General features: G+C 41.1%; 2 protein-coding genes and 1 long non-coding RNA gene across 4 annotated transcripts in view; 1 reads left to right on the top strand and 2 right to left on the bottom strand.

Annotated features, from left to right (window-relative positions):
• The window catches only part of LOC106674729 (uncharacterized), a 16409-nt gene extending 4013 nt beyond the window's left edge, over positions 1-12396 (bottom strand). Inside the window, exons 1-12 of one of the 2 annotated variants that reach the window (XM_076881169.1) lie at positions 11878-12396; positions 10987-11095; positions 10534-10696; positions 8583-8775; positions 7719-7815; positions 7569-7630; positions 7189-7303; positions 6893-6954; positions 6224-6326; positions 4417-4481; positions 1341-3327; positions 1200-1259 (exon numbers count right to left, since the gene is read on the bottom strand). In XM_076881169.1, coding sequence (XP_076737284.1) covers positions 1200-1259; positions 1341-3327; positions 4417-4481; positions 6224-6326; positions 6893-6954; positions 7189-7303; positions 7569-7630; positions 7719-7815; positions 8583-8775; positions 10534-10696; positions 10987-11089 — 3010 coding nt within the window. In that variant the 5' untranslated portion in view covers positions 11090-11095; positions 11878-12396. Of the gene's footprint in view, positions 1-1199; positions 1260-1340; positions 3328-4416; positions 4482-6223; positions 6327-6892; positions 6955-7188; positions 7304-7568; positions 7631-7718; positions 7816-8582; positions 8776-10533; positions 10697-10986; positions 11465-11877 lie in introns of those variants that run through there. The other variant, XM_076881170.1, reaches the window with a different exon arrangement.
• Positions 1-17386, bottom strand: part of LOC112432436 (protein NLRC3) — a 3307575-nt gene that overhangs the window by 561134 nt on the left and 2729055 nt on the right. The gene's annotated exons all lie outside the window — the stretch shown is intronic.
• LOC143415785 (uncharacterized) lies at positions 9257-10781 on the top strand. Its single transcript, XR_013096231.1, has 2 exons — positions 9257-9321; positions 9905-10781. It is a non-coding gene; the product is annotated as an uncharacterized LOC143415785 (long non-coding RNA).

Here is a 17386-nt window from a genome sequence, read left to right on the forward strand (position 1 = left end):
TAGGATGGTATTATTGGGATGAGACTCATCCTTCTTCTTCCTCCAAACCCCAACAATGGAGTTTAGACCAAAAAGTTTTATTTTGGTCTCATCGGACCACAGGACTTTCTCCCATGACTCTGGATCATCCAGATGGTCCCTGGCAAACTTCAGACGGGCCTGGACATGGGTTGGCTTAAGAAGGGGAACCTTCAGTGTGATGAATGATTTTAAACCATGACGTCTCAGTGTATTACTGATAGTAGCCTTGCCAACGGTGGTCCCAGCTCTCTTCAGGTCATTGACCAGCTCGTCCCGTGTAGTTCTGGGCTGATTCTTCACCTTTCTTAGGATCACTGACACCCCACGAGCTGAGATCTTACGTGGGGCTCCAGTCCGAGGAAGACATTAGCCTCTTCCATTCAGGGGCGCCTGCAGGAGTCTTGCAGAGGGTACACACAGTCACCTGCACGCGCTCCATCGCGCACACGCACATGCGTGCACGCGCACTGTCGCGCACCGAGCTGCTTGGCAGTGGCTCTGGAGCCCTTTCCAGCTTTGTGAAGGTCTAAAGTTTTGTCTCTTGTGTCGTTGGACAGCTCTTTGGTTTTACTCATGTTGCTGCAACACTTTTGACAGATTGTGGGGTGCACATGTGTCTTTATGAAAGCTAACGGCATCAAACAGGTGCTGCTAAATTAGAATCATGAGCAGAGTGTAGTTGGACTGTTTAAAAGCAGAATAACAGGTCTTTGAGGGTCAGAAATCTGCATGATAAGCAAGTGTTCAAATACTTATTTTAAGCAGTAATATACAAAAATATTTTAATAAAATCATACATTGTGATTTCCGGAATTTTCTTTTAGATTCTGTCTCTCACAGTGGACATGTACCAACGCTGAAAATTTCAGATCCCTCCATGATTTCTAAGTAAATGGCCTGCATTTGTATAAATGGCCTGCATTTGTATAGCGCTTTTTCTAGTCCATAGGACCCCAAAGCGCTTTACACTACATTCAGTCATTCACCCATTCACACACACATTCACACACTGGCGATAGCAAGCTACAGTGGGAGAACATGCAAAATAGCAAATACTTACACAGCAAAGTACAAACAGAACTGCAATAACATTATCTAAATATATAAAAATGTAAATTTTAAATATTTTATCAATACAACTACAAAGTCTATAACACAGAATACAATAATTTCAGTACCTCGCAATGTGGAAGCATCAGGGAGTTGCTGTGATCCAGTAGCCATCCCATCTATGTCATCTATAAAATTGAAAAAATGTTATTAGACCAACCATATTCACAAACACCAAGCCGATTTAACAACATATAAACCATGCATACCACCAATTTCATCCAGAGTTTTTCCTTGAATATCCTTCACAGTTCCCTTCTCCATGGCCATGAGCAACTTGGAGATCTTAGCCAGCTGAATTGTTGATTGGGGCAGTCGATAGTATTCTCTATGGACCCTAATGTCATGGCCGAGGAAATCGGCCAGCTGGTCTAGTTCATTATCTTTCAAGTTCATGACTTGGCTTATCGTGGCAATCTGTTTGCGAAGGTTAGTTGATCTGAGGTTCTGAGGATGTTCAGCTCCGCAAGCATCTGCAAACTGACCAAACTGCCCTCTGTAGTGACCATCACTACAAGGAATGGCGAAAAGGTACATATTGTTTTCAGATACCCCGCACTCTTTCCTCTTACTAACGAGGAGTGACAGGTTATCGGTCATATCAGAAGTCAGGATCACAGCCACCTTTCGTCCTTTTTTCCCCTTCAGTTCCACTCTGGCAAACTGTTGGCAAAGCCTTTTCTCAACTTCTGTAAGCCCAGAGCTGATGTCATCGTTTAGTTTGGACATGTCACGATCTTCAAAATTTTTGACAGTCATACGTGCTACTTCACCTTCCCTCCTCCTATTGAACAAAATCACTTGACAAAGGATCACCTTTGCTAGTGCTGCATAAGTTCCTGCTGTTGGGTTATCACCTAGTTTCTCCCTAGCTGATTCCACTTGCTGACCAAGATATAACTGCAGCTTCTGAACATCTCTGGTCAGTGGAAGGCTGTCGACCTTGTTGTATTTTGCCTCACTCAGGTTTGATAAGGCTGAATGGGAAACTAATTCAGACCACTTTGTTTCATGAAGTGTGTGAAACCTCCTGATTGAATCGATCGCCTCTTGATCCTCTTCCATGAGAGCACGACACATGATAATATCACTTATTTTTCTGAGAGAATGTCCAAGCTTCAGGGCCAAACTTGGGGCTTTGAATGTGCTGGTTTCAGTATCAAAACCTGAAACTCTCTTGACAGCATTAGTAAGAATAAAGAAGTTGGCTGGTTTTATTGCCTCTTCCATATTATGGATTCTTGTTGTGTGACGCAAAGTCACAAGTAATCTCCCAAGTTCCCTTACTTTCTGTCTTATATACTCATGCTTTGATCTGTCACTTCCATGCTTATTAAAAAGAGACTGAGCCAACTGCATAATATAATGATCATTCCTTATTGCACTAGACACATCATCCTTGTGCATCTTGCCCAGTACTGAGTAGAGTTCACTTGAAATTGGCTGAGACATTGTGGATTGAGTAGATGCTATACCAAAGACTCTATCTTTCAGCTTCTCTTCAGCATTATTCTCTGGTCTTAAAGCACATCTTTTCATATGCCGAGAAACTTCTTTTCTGGATATCATACCCTTACAGTATAAGCAGTACTCGTATGTCTCAGCGCTGCTGCTGCTCTTTTTTGAGATCCTTTTCACTTTAAGACAACCTGATCCTGTGGTTTTAACAGCAGAGTTGTGCTTGAAGTTACCAAGGTTTCGTAACCTTTCAAGATGAACTTTTCTGTCCTTTGATGATTTGGGTAACTGAAGCACCTGGGCGACTTCAGCATTTTCATTTACATGCGTCTCCAGATGACGTGCAAATTTTGTTTGAGGTTTTCCACACACAAAACAAAAATTGACTGTGCTTTTGATTAATTTTGTTGACTTGGTTGGGGATTCATTTTGGCTAATATCCACAGTACTCTTTTCGCTACATGCATCTTTTGTTTTCTGCTGGCATGACTCTGAGCTGTCTGGTTCTTGGTCGGGATGAAGATCATCAGTAGTTTCAAGATCATTCAAAATGTGCTCAAAGTTGTTCTTAACATCCATGGTCTGTTCTTTTTCAGCAAAAGTAACGCATAAATCAGGCATGCTAGCAGCATGGGAGTTTTTTGATGGTCCAGGTAACTCAATAGACAACTCTGTTCCTGAGCTTTCTGAATCTGATGCAGAATTTGGGATGTATTCTTCATCAGATGAGACATCACCCTGTTCGTAGATACAGCATAGATTAAATAACAGAAATAAACATGGGAAGGATAAATGCTAAATTGTTCACGTCACAGAGCTCGGGACGTAAACCAAAGTCTCTAGATGTCTTAAAAGTACTAAGAAATACCTCCTGATTTAAAGAAGAAAATGTGCAGCAGATATGTATTTTGTGCAAGTATTTTGATTCTGCTTGATCAATTTGCAATCTGTGATCGATTCAGTACTTTTTTGATATTTGTCCCATTTCTAATATCCAATTTATATTTTTTGAACAATGACATTAACAAAAAAAACAAACACAAAACAAAAAAAACTAAGACACCAGCCCTAACCTGGTCCCGGAGCCCCTCCCACAATGACCCCCACAGATCAAAATTTGTAAAACCTTTGAGACTAGATTGTATGAAACTGTTTTTTTTTTGTTTGTTTTTTTTACAAAGGATTATAATAAAATCTAAGTAATATTTTTACAATGTGTTTATTTCTGGCCTCTCTCACATAACTTCTACACTCTATCCAGTCCAAAATCTCTCTGCTTTCAATTCTCTATCTGAGACAACACTTACAAAACTGATTATCCTTATAATTTTGTGATGAAAGAAAAAGGAAGAGCAAGCAACATGTGGCAATCTTCACGAACTGCATCTACGTCAATATTAACTATATTATAATGAAGCCTGCGTAAATTCAACCTGGGAGAAACACCTGCACATCATCTCCATCATCATCATCATCATCATCATCTCAACTCCCTTCAGCTGCTCACTCCGGCGCAGCCAATCCGGAGCTCCCTCGCACCTATGCCTCCATTCAGCATCCGGGCATTTAAGCTCTTTCACCCATAGCTCGGCCTCTCAGCGTTTTCGCATCCCTCCACCACCCCTGCACCCCCATGCTTGCCCCCTGCCTCCATACCACCACCAGTGTCCAGACCCCAGGGGAAGACCTCCTACTTCAATCAGCAATGCTTTTATCAACAGTTTTCCCGCCGGGGTCTGACCGCCAAATATTTAATGTTCAATAAAGCATGTCTAATTCTTTCTCCGTATCTGAGTCTTTCCAGGTTGAATTTCACTGTACACTTACGTCGGACATATCCCAGTCTTCTGAAGATGTCTGGAGGCAGATCTTATGCCACACACAACGGCATTCTACAAATACAAAGAAACCACAGCATTAGACAACAACCGATGATTCATTAAGTTATAATTTAAAAAGTAGCGATCCCACACATCACAAATTATATTCACGAAGACCACTAAATATAAACAAGCATAAAGTGAATTTAAAACCAACGCATAATTCAGAATAAAAAGCAGATTTTTTTTTTTAAGTTTAAGACACATTTTAAACTTATGAATATGATATACTGAATCATCCTAATAATAAATTTTTTCATCAGATTTGAGATATAAAACATTGTTATTTTAAAAACAGACTAATTGACAGACAGACAGACAGACAGACAGACAGACATACATACATACATACGATCTAATGAGAAACAGAAAAGCTAAAATGTTTATCCTACATTAATTAATAAGGATTGAGATGAAAAGGACTTCTACTAAAAAGTCATTAAAAATGTGTAGAGACACCATCAAGCATTTGTATTGCAAATTGCCTGATTGATCTATTGGAATAGGTCTGGATTAATCAGACCCAGTACCTTATTGGGCTTCCTATATTGACATTGTAAGAAGTTTGCAAGTTTGATGCAATGTTTACTCAAAGGGTTTATTATCATCAAACATCATCTTCCAAGTTTGTGTGTATATGTGTAATTACAGAATGACAAACAGACTTGAGGGCAGTTTACTTCATACATGTTGATACTCTCTTAAATATAATTAAACATTTGTGCATTTTGCTTTATCTTTATATAACAGATCAAATCAGGAACTGTGGTTTTTGCATTGTAACATCACAAATAAGCTAAATCAGCATTGTCAGTACGCATGCACGGCGCGGCCGGGTCAGAGTACACCACTACCCACGATGTAAAGGCTGAATTATATTTCTCTGTCAGATATAGGCTTGGTTCTTTTAATACATCCATGGATATAGGCCTACGGGGAAGTGCTGTGCCAGGGTTGCCAGACGTCAGTGGCCAAACCCCGCACGAGCGTCTCCGGGCACCACAGAGGCTGATGGCTCCGAATATGAGGCTTTGAAAGTGAAAGTTTATTTGCAGCTGTTGATTCATTGTACCAACCTTCCCTCAGCTCTAAGGGATCTGGAATTGTCATCTGACAACTGTCAGTCTCGATCTCGAGCAGAGACTTATATCCAAGGTAGCATAGCCTCCCACTCCTGCTGTTTTGTTAAAACTATAGGGGCTTTTTGTAGTGAAAACGCCCAAGCGAGGGCCACGAATTCTTTCTTTCTCTTCCCAGCAGCACTGTATCCCCGTTTCGTACCAAATTCTTTTAAAACATTGACTTTAGGACGCTCAAAATATTCAATATCGCTATCACACGCGGCAGTGTTTACTGTTTACGATGCACGCTGGGTAGTCGTGACCCTTGACCCGGACCGGCATGCCTTGCGCGCGGTGAGATGCTTATTTAGCTTATATGAGCTTGATGTTGAAAGAGTGAAACAAAGATTTAAAGTTGTAAAGTTCAACAGTCTAATCAACAAAGAGTAAGAGGGCAATATACATTATTACAGTATGTTCTCTGTTCTCTGCCACACTAAGCAGACAAACTCAAATGCATGATATGTGATAGTATCTGCCATTACACTGTGTATCATTGCAATGGTTTGAATTGATAAAACTTTGAAGTGATTTTTTTTATTCTTTACATATGAAAATGTAGACCTGACTCATGGTAACTTATGGTATAGTGAAAAAATGCATTAATTAACACAAGATAAATAATACACTTACGCTTGCATCTTAGACCGTGCCATCTGATAGCTGTCAAAGGTGAATGGCATATCCCGCATTTGTCAAGTTTCACCGATTCAAATACCAGCCTATGAATTGTACACTGGAAAAAATTAAAAACATGAAATGAAACATAAAACATTGTTACCCAAATATTTTATGACGAATTAAAAATAATGTTTGACCATTTTACATATTTTCTACCAATCCTTCAGGAGAGATTGAAAGGGAGATAGGAGTTACTTTTTAGATAAAATAGTGAAGCATATCTATTCAATTCCTGAGATTTGTGAGTTAGAGAGAGGGGAATCTATTTAGATGAAGCAAAAGTAAAATACTAAGAAGCTAAAGTGACTGTGAGTAAAAGGTGCATGTATATGTCTGACACAGAAAAACCCAAGGTTTACAAGGACACTGGCCATCAGCCTCATAATGACATCCGAGCTCAAACTGATGCTTTCACTGTTTCACCTCCAGTGTGTGGCCACTCAGTAAAACACACTTGTTAAGGGGACACTGTGGTTAGAAAAGACCTCCTGTTCTAAATAGAGGACATTTCCACCACCGCTGCCAGATGTTTGCTAAAATACTCAAAATGGAGTTTCATGTAAACACCATAACACTTCTAACCATTGGTCAATTTTAAAACAAAGGTCAATTTCAACTCACCTCACAAGCAGAGTCGTTAGGCACAGCTCTGGATGATTGTGGCACCTCTTTCGATTTGCTCTCTGTACAAGGGAACATAAGGAGATTCAGTGCTTGACTTTCGTTAAGTCAAAAAAAACACATCTACGCATAACGCAATCAATTCACATCCCTGACTGTTACAATTCTACTCAAAATATCCATCAAGACACTATAGAATCATCAGAAATGTCCCAATACTGGCACATTTTTCATGCAGCAAACCTTCAGGCATGTCATGCATTGCCAGAAGTTAACAACATTTACTCAAAACTGACCACTGGTAAGTTCTTCTGAGAACGCTTGGGGTGACAACTCCTGATACTGGACACCAACTTCACCAATTAACTCTTTCAGAGAAGAAGTGCCACGCTGACCTCCAACAGAATGCACCTAAAAAGATGCAAAGATGAACAAGCATCAATGGTACAGTGTCCATCTGATCAAGAGGGACACTCTCAGTCAAACCTTAAAACACCCAAATGATGTTGAGAGGGAAATGCAATGTTAAATGATGACTACCTGTACTTACAATGATTTAAAGACTGCACATGCAGTATAATTGTAATCAATTGATAAACATGATCTTTACAAACCACACTATTTACCAAACTACACATTGATACAATCTTTAGTAAACAGATGAATCCATGCTAACCTCATGCTCAGAGTTGTCTGCTGTAGGTCTAGATGACTGACACTCTGCTCTTAATTCTCTGTCTGTAGAAGAGAACACAAGACATGGAGGCATAGTGCTTTGCAAGACCCCAGGGTTTAACAGGTAGTGCTTACTCAAGCAGGGACTCACCTGTGAATGAGTCTGTAGAGATCACATGGTGCTCCACGTCATGGGCAATAGGCTCTGCAACACACTGTTGACCAGAAGGGATGCTTGCGATCTTTAGCTGGGTATGAAAAGTAGAACAAATATTGTAAACATCTGGCAGCTACAGTGGAAATGTATTTAATCCACTACAAGTGGTCTTTTCTAACCAGTGTCCCCTCAACCCGTGTGTTTTTCTGAGTATGCCAAACACTGGAGATGAAACAATGAAAGACTCAGTTTGAGCTCAGATGTCAGGACAGTGTTCTCACATACCTTGAGTTTGTCTGTGTCAGACACACACACACATAGTTAAGCATTTTCTGTTTCACCTTCAGTTAAATACAGTTCTAACTCTCACCCTAACTGCAAGGAAACAGAGTGATTAACCCTTACCTAGTTAAGTGAAGCCAAAGTAAGACAATACTAAGAAGCTAAAGTGACTGTGAGTAAAAGGTGCATGTATATGTCTGACACAGAAAAACCCAAGGTTTACAAGGACACTGGCCATCAGCCTCATAATGACATCTGAGCTCAAACTGATGCTTTCACTGTTTCACCTCCAGTGTGTGGCCACTCAGTAAAACACACTTGTGGAGGGGACACAAAACAGATAAGCTTGCAATCATCACTTGGGAAAGTCATACAAATTCAAGATTTAGTTAAACCAGATTGAATACCACCAAGAGGACATTTAAATATTGTGACTAGGGCTGAAACAACTAATCGATTAATCGACAACTAATCGATTATTGAAATAATCGTTAGTTGCAGCCCTAATTGTGACATCTAGATATGTATGTTTTAAACAACAATTCATAGGGGGAAATTTTTTTTTAAATGACCCACCTTTTTCCGCCAGGGCCATTCTTTCCCACCATAGTCATAAGTAATTTCACTTCCTGCCGCAATTTCCTTCAGTGCAAAAAGGCAGAGATGTGGCTTCCCTTCTGCTTCAATCAACTTCATTCTGCAATTTGGTGTCCTGTGTTCATCGTTTACTAGTCGCCCAAATGACCCATCTTCAAGTGCTCCATCAATACTGCAAATTTGGAAACATACATTAAACAAACATTTATAGTGACACGCCTATGAACTATACTATAATTTTTAAGCACCAACACAAACACAACATCCAATACAAGTTTAGTTGTTAAATGCATAGTTGATAAGTTAAAGAGGGTCCATCAGTCAAGGACGCGTTGCTTTCTGACTGAGATAAGTGTTTGCGCTTCTACTTGTGCTTAGAGCTTAAACGTGGTTTTGTTGTACTGTCGCGCTGACCTAGTAGGTGTAGGTGTAGGTGTGGCTGTGGCTGTTACTCTTCTCTTCCTCCTCTTGCCCACTACCTGCTCTGTGCTGCTGCTTGCGCGTGGCCGCTGATTAGACCTTGTGCAATCTACAGCTAAGCGCAGCCTGGTGCGCACTGCTCCGCCAGGTGAGTTGAATTAGAGCAATCAAGGGCGGGCGTGCCTAGTAGACCTTAAAATGCATGCAGCAGTCATTTGACCCGAGCGTGACATGCTGAGAGGACAGCAAACCAAGCACAATCCACTTTGAGGAAGACTTTGAGTTAGACGGGCTATCGGTAAGCTTGGACTCATATTTGCTGCTTATGTTTGGGAACTATGGAAGCTCAATTGTGGAAATGTATTTATGCTTTGGGAAATAGTTACTGCATTTAAGTTTAAAAAATTATATTGATATTAAAATAAATGTTTAAGTTTGAATAAACTGTTTATGTAGATAGTGTTTCCCACACTTATGTTAATTAATACTAAAAGCAATTACCCCAAATCCTTGGTTAAATCTTAAAACTAGTGTAAATGTTTGGTTTAATTTAAGGAAAATTCTTTGTAAAAGAAAATCCTTGGTTAAAGTCTTTATTAAAATATTTGTAAACTCTAAAATGTATACTTTAAAAATGTAATTGTTACAGAAAGTGTAAAAAATGCAAGGTAGACCACAGTTTATTTCATCTTCGTTGTTTGAAATTACTCACCTCTGATTCAAAAACTAATGAATGTAAAACTAAAACTAGGATAAATGATAGTTTAGACAAAAGTGGCTTTACTGAAGTGTATATTTTTGTTATTTCATTTGTCTTCTGTATAATGCATTTAATTAATCTGAATGATTAATGAAATGTTCTTTATTTTTTGTGTTGAAAGGTTTTTCACCTATCCATCAAGCCATCCATCTACCTACCTCACAGGCAGAGAACACTTGACATGTACTATTTTGGCATTGTACATATTATACAGTAGTTTTGGACACAGTATAACAGTGCACGAGTCTCCGTGTCCACATGTGCCAAATGCGCACAGACACAGGGGCGCTCATTCAGCCCTGGCCATTTGAATTTTCTCTTATTATTTTCTCTATCTCTATATTATATTTTAAATCTTCACAGCAGCGTGAGCACACTGTCTTAGCTGTAAAATGTAGGCTTATATTATTACCCCTCTAACCCCGTACATTACGCCCGTGAGTGTGTATTAGAGAAGGCACACACAGGCTGAATACGGGGACTAACGGGCCCTCAGCATATGTGGGAGTCCCGTCAGTCCCCAGTACTGCGAGTTCCCGGGGACCACAGGGTCACCGGGAAATGACGGAGCCTCAGTAAGAATGAGATCCTGCTATTCCACGGGTCCGTCACTCCCCCTTCTATAGATTCTGGGGACTGACGGGGCCGGGTACTAGAGGTAAGGACTCGTTAAAGAGCAATATGAGATGTTTGCTTCAGAAATCCTGACCTTGCAATAGAAATGTAAACATTCAGTCATTTTGAATTTACCACAAAGTCTTCTGCTTCCATATGAATTCAAACATGAAGACTGAACATGCGCTGGGGTACAGGTTACGTCTGTGTTCAGCTTCAGTTGCATCAATAAGCTCCCCTCTATACTCGACCACGAAGTCTCCTTGTTTGAAATTGGCTAAAGTGAAGATGCCACGACCTGAAGAAACAACCATATTAGAGACACAGGTGTGGCAGCACTGCAAATAATCAATTCATTAAATATGTATATCTGTAAATTGCAAGTATGCAATGTTGTGCTTTTTTTCAATTCTACATATATAATAAAGAAAACATGTCCAAGTGCAGAAAACATAAATAGCCAGGCTCGCTAATAACTAAATTATTATTAAAATACCTTAGATTTTAATTTATATTGATGTTTGTACAGGTCACCACTGGTGATGTGTAACCCCTCAGTCTAGCCTGCAGTGTGTCAAAGTCACTCACCTTTAACTGAATTAATAAATTTGATTTCTAACATTGAATTCTTGTCTCTTCTTGCAAGGATGTGATTAATGGCATCCTGAAGGGGAGTGGTTCTCCGTGACATGATTTGCTAAGGAAATCAAGATAAAAATGTAAACAACATCAAAACTTCAAGCCTTTATGCTTACAAGGGCATTAGTAAAGCTGAATGAGAAGCACCCCCCCCCCCCCCATGTTAGCGTATTATTAGTTTAAGGTTATTTTAGTTTGGTGATGAGTGCTGGAGGGATTCTGATTAACAGATAAATGGATGGGGGCGAGGCTGTATTTGTGCAGATTAACTTGACTGTGTTCCACCTGTGTTGATTAAGTCAAGTTTCTGACATGCTCCACCCAATTTTTCTTATTTCACTAATAGCATGGATACTGAAACTGTTTCAATTGAGTTCTATGCTTTCATTACATTCACATAACAGACACAGACAAGGCTGATGTCTGAGTTGTTTTAACAGAAAGCATGCACTTGCAGATATTAAAGATACTTAAATGTCCTAATTTAACTAAAGCCTAACTCTGACTTAGCCTAAACCTGTCTGTCAAACTAAGCTTTAGATCTCTCAGGAATCATGTGCTTCATCAACACAACTATAAGAGCAAAACAAATGGTTTTTTTTTTTTTTTTTTACAATATTTTATAAACAAATGTGTGCAGAGTGACACCAATACTGTCTCAATTTAATTTCATAAATCTACAAGAGTTTATTTGTATTTGCCTTCCAATGTTTCCTTGGTATTTGGGCAAAGATCATCTAATAGCAGTAGCAGCCATTTTACATTAAACAAGTGATCTTGTCGTGAAAAAGGCCTTCTTTCAAACTCAGTGAAACATCACACACTTGTGTAATTTCTTACCTTGAAACAAGTGATGAGATTAGGCCAGGGTAAAAATAACCCTGGGACAGTCCGGGAATCCCCGCCCCGCGTGTTGCTGTGACCTCCGTGAACCGTTCCGCGTGCTCCGGCCCGCTCCGCCGTCCTCACCTCGTTGTGGTCCGGTCCCCGCGGTGCGCTCTCCGCCGTATGCTTTCCACCGTACCTCGTCGTTCCCTCACCTGCCGCCTCACCACGGCTGTGCCTACTCTGAAGCACTGTGTCTGTCAGAACGCCCGTCTTTTAAAAGTTTTATAATTACCTTCTTACCTTTTCTCCAAAGCGTGTCAAAACTCTGCCAAAATTGATGGATGAATAAGAAGCGCCCAATCAGTCAGTCTAAATCATTGATGTAAATATCAATGGTCTAAATGGGTAATGTTAAAATGCGCATGCGCAGCTTCCAATTTCGCGCCATGTGTATAATGTCCCGCGCTCGTGTATAATTTCCCGCGCTTGTGTGTGCGGCATGCAGGGACAACTCCAACCGACAGGGGGCAGTGGCGGACACACAAATATACAACATATGTCAAGTTTTTGGTTTACAAAGACTTTTGAGAAAAACACTTTTTGGGTATTAAAACATGCCCAGAAACCATTTTAAAAGGTCAATTTTATGAGGACAGCAAAATGTCCTCCTGTAACAGAGGGTCCTCATAGCTCTTTGATTTGTCTTGAAAATTGTCCTCCTAAAACGAAAAACACACACACGCACACACACACACACACACACACACACACACACACACACACACACACAAGAACAACACCAACACAGAGAAGAAGAAGAGGGGGTCGTTTTACTACACATCATAAAAACGCAATCATTCATCTTCCAACTGTATCTTTCTGTTCTGGATTTAGAATCATTGGTTGTTTACTGATCTGTACTTTGGGAGTCATACTGTTGTGATACTGGGGAGAAAAGGGTAAGGTTTGATAGACTAAACCATTACACACAAAAGTTGAAAAACCTAAAGAGTGTGTGAGACTGCTAGCTGTGTCGTTCAGCATTAAACTCATCTATAAATGTGTTAGTAAAGAGTGACTTGTACTTCTGTCCCATTAAGCAACGGTTTAACAAATTTCACTGCAAACTATAAAAGTAATCTGGATTTAAATAGAACATAGTAGTGCAGGAAACACTAGTATAAGGTGTCTATGGAACAAATCTCCTTCAGCGTTCAAAATGACCAAAGTGAGGCCTACAGGCGTTTCTCTCAGTTGGTTGTGTTCAGGGAAAAAGCAGCTAAATACACTGAGACTGCTCCACATTGTTAGTGAGTTAACTCTGGATATCTGTAGGTTTGTCAAACTTGGAGTGAACAAAAGCAGAAAACAGTAAAAGATGCAGACAGTGAAAGTCTGGTTTATTTCATGAACACAATGAAACATTGTCGGCAAAGTAGCATACATGATAAATAGATACACATAACACGGACAGTGAGAAGTAAAACTCGTCGTCTTACCACATGTTATATTCTGTAAACTTAAAATAAACCACAGAAATGAGTGTTTTAAAGTCATTATTAAAAACATGAGTCAACATTACTGAAGTGACACTTTAACGATGCTTCACATCACCGTGTTTATGATGATAAAACATGTTCTCTCGTTAGTAGATGTCTGCGCTGACACTTGTCATGAAAATGTCCCGAGCCAGGGTTCCTCTTCAATTACCATTGATCATTAATAGGGTCACAAAAGATTTGTCACATTATCCCCATAAACAAAATGCTTTTATAGAAATCATTGTGACACAAATATTTAGATTCTTGTTTCACAATGTGCACGAACTCAAAATCTTTAGAGTTTCATATTTATAAAGTATCGCAAAGAATACATTTATACCGTTGTATGAGCTACACTTCTTGTAAAAAACTGATTGGAAATGCGTTCGAGAAAAGCTCCTGCTGTGACCTTCCTTCTGTGAGGGCACACACACACACACACACACACACACACACACACACACACACACACACACACACACACACACACACACACACACACACACACGTGTCTATATACACACATACACAAAGCTGTGTAAAGCAACTATTGGCGACTGTCAAGCCTTTGAGTCGCCGAGCAGCTGAATAGGCGAATAATGTTGACGCGCCCGCTGTTTAAAACGTAAGTCAAAGTTCCAGGTTAAAACTCCTTTATTTGTTATCAAATCCTTAAAATCGGTAGAAAAACAGTGATCAAAACATTCCAAGCTTGAGCGGTCAGCAAAAGTCGACTTCCCCCATCACCCACTCATTCACAAAAATTCCCTCAGGACGTGAACAGATGATATAGCAATCACTATTACCGACACCACGTGACCCAAAGCTACGCCTTATCCACAACAGCAACTATAAATAACGAATCTAAACGTATATACATAAAATACAGAAATGAATGAGGTGGAATGAATACTACAAATGTACATAAGGTGCAGCTGCAGTCTGGCAGTGGGAGCAGTGTGACAGGTCAAGTGTTAAGAAGGGAGATGGCGAGGGGAAAGAAACTGTTCCTGTGTCGGGTGGTCCTGGTCTGCAGGCTTCTGTACCGTCTGCCAGAGGGCAGCAGATCAAAAAGTCTGTGTGCAGGGTGTGAGGGGTCTGTGATGATTTTCCCTGCCCGTTTCCTGGTTCTTGAGCGGCACCCCCCTGCCCTCCATCCAGGATGGAGGGCAGGGGGGTGCCGATGATCCTATCTGCTGCCCGTACAGTCCGCTGCAGTCTGCTCTTGAACTTGAAGCTTTTGTTACCATACCTCAAACACATGTACCCATACCTTAAACAAAAGCACTGCTTTGCACCCTAGTTGCAATTATGCAACACACATGGTCCTGCATACTACACTCTATTTCACACATAAGACACTTCGTTCACAAAATGAAATTTCAGGGTGCCACCCTGGAAAACATCCAAAATACAAAGCACATCGGGTAATTGCAACCACTCAATACACACCTGAAGGCACGTACTTGAAAAACTGAACACCAATTAGCCAACTACAAAAAGCCCTCAGTTTAGCCAATTCAAGAACTTTGCAAGCATGGATGGAGGGAGAGCAAGAGGAGGAGGTCGTCGAAGAGGCCACGCACAGACCCATATTTCTGATGATATAAGAGCAACTTTGGTGGACCATGTCATCAACCATGGCCTGACTATGAGAATTCTCTAGAATGACTCGAAGACCTTCTGGGGCAGGACGCCAACGCCTGTTCACACAACAGCAGGAACTTGCCGTTGTGGACCTAGTGAGGGCAGACAATGCCATCCGTCTCCACCAGCTACGAAAGCAAATACAGGGAGTGCAGAATTATTAGGCAAGTTGTATTTTTGAGGAATAATGTTATTATTGAACAACAACCATGTTCTCAATGAACCCAAAAAACTCATTAATATCAAAGCTGAATGTTTTTGGAAGTAGTTTCTAGTTTGTTTTTAGTTTTAGCTATTTTAGGGGGATATCTGTGTGTGCAGGTGACTATTACTGTGCAGAATTATTAGGCAACTTAACAAAAAACAAATATATACCCATTTCAATTATTGATTTTTACCAGTGAAACCAATATAACATCTCCACATTCACAAATATACATTTCTGACATTCAAAAACAAATCAGCGACCAATATAGCCACCTTTCTTTGCAAGGACACTCAAAAGCCTGCCATCCATGGATTCTGTCAGTGTTTTGATCTGTTCACCATCAACATTGCGTGCAGCAGCAACCACAGCCTCCCAGACACTGTTCAGAGAGGTGTACTGTTTTCCCTCCTTGTAAATCTCACATTTGATGATGGACCACAGGTTCTCAATGGGGTTCAGATCAGGTGAACAAGGAGGCCATGTCATTAGTTTTTCTTCTTTTATACCCTTTCTTGCCAGCCACGCTGTGGAGTACTTGGACGCGTGTGATGGAGCATTGTCCTGCATGAAAATCATGTTTTTCTTGAAGGATGCAGACTTCTTCCTGTACCACTGCTTGAAGAAGGTGTCTTCCAGAAACTGGCAGTAGGACTGGGAGTTGAGCTTGACTCCATCCTCAACCCGAAAAGGCCACACAAGCTCATCTTTGATGATACCAGCCCAAACCAGTACTCCACCTCCACCTTGCTGGCGTCTGAGTCGGATTGGAGCTCTCTGCCCTTTACCAATCCAGCCACGGGCCCATCCATCTGGCCCATCAAGACTCACTCTCATGTCATCAGTCCATAAAACCTTAGAAAAACCAGTCTTGAGATATTTCTTGGCCCAGTCTTGACGTTTCAGCTTGTGTGTCTTGTTCAGTGGTGGTCGTCTTTCAGCCTTTCTTACCTTGGCCATGTCTCTGAGTATTGCACACCTTGTGCTTTTGGGCACTCCAGTGATGTTGCAGCTCTGAAATATGGCCAAACTGGTGGCAAGTGGCATCTTGGCAGCTGCACGCTTGACTTTTCTCAGTTCATGGGCAGTTATTTTGCGCCTTGGTTTTTCCACACCCTTCTTGCGACCCTGTTGACTATTTTGAATGAAACGCTTGATTGTTCGATGATCACGCTTCAGAAGCTTTGCAATTTTGAGACTGCTGCATCCCTCTGCAAGATATCTCACTATTTTTGACTTTTCTGAGCCTGTCAAGTCCTTCTTTTGACCCATTTTGCCAAAGGAAAGGATGTTGCCTAATAATTATGCACACCTGATATAGGGTGTTGATGTCATTAGACCACACCCCTTCTCATTTGCCTAATAATTCTGCACTCCCTGTATGTGTGTGCGTGTCCAGGGTTCAGCTGAGACAGTGTCCTTCGCCCTGCCAGGCTAAGTAAACAGTCTTCCAGCCAACCCAGGTGGCCTTGCATGGAATGGGAAGGAACAGACTCAACACAGTCGTTATCAGGGTGTTGTTCAGCTCCGACCTTGAGCCCACGTCTGGGGCTGAAGGGGTATCCGCATAAGTGATGGTGCTTTTTACTTTAGTGCGAACAGCTCATATGAATTTCAAAGCAGTTCTACAGTCCAACACTGGTCTCTCAATCTCCCGTTGGAGAGCCGCGAGCTTCGCCATACTTGCGTTCTGTGATGTTGTCATTCTTGTGCTCAAGGAGCCGATTCTGAGAACTCACGGCAGTGTGCCTCCCCGAGATGTCATCCAATTTGTGCCCAGAGATGTTATTCTGAGCGAGCCCTTCCGAGATGTATCCAGTCTGCAGTCAGAGATCTTATTCTGAGTATCCACAGCAGCCGTAGTCTCTCCAAGATCTTATCCGTGCTGACTCAATGAGCCCATTTTGAGAAACTCACCCCTCTCCCATCGTTCCAATCCCAGCGGGCAGCCTTGTGGGGGTTTGAACAGCCGGTTCCGCTTTCTCAAGCCAGCTCCGATCAGCCAGAACCCTGTTACCATGGTTCCGAATAGGTAGATATCTTCAGCACACAGACTCACCCGAGCCCAAACTTCTCGTTGAGAAATTGCATTTAGGGACCAGTTTTCAACAGGACAATGACCCCAAAC

Source organism: Maylandia zebra, unplaced genomic scaffold, assembly GCF_041146795.1.
Source record: "Maylandia zebra isolate NMK-2024a unplaced genomic scaffold, Mzebra_GT3a scaffold03, whole genome shotgun sequence".
NCBI classification, from domain to species: domain Eukaryota; kingdom Metazoa; phylum Chordata; class Actinopteri; order Cichliformes; family Cichlidae; genus Maylandia; species Maylandia zebra.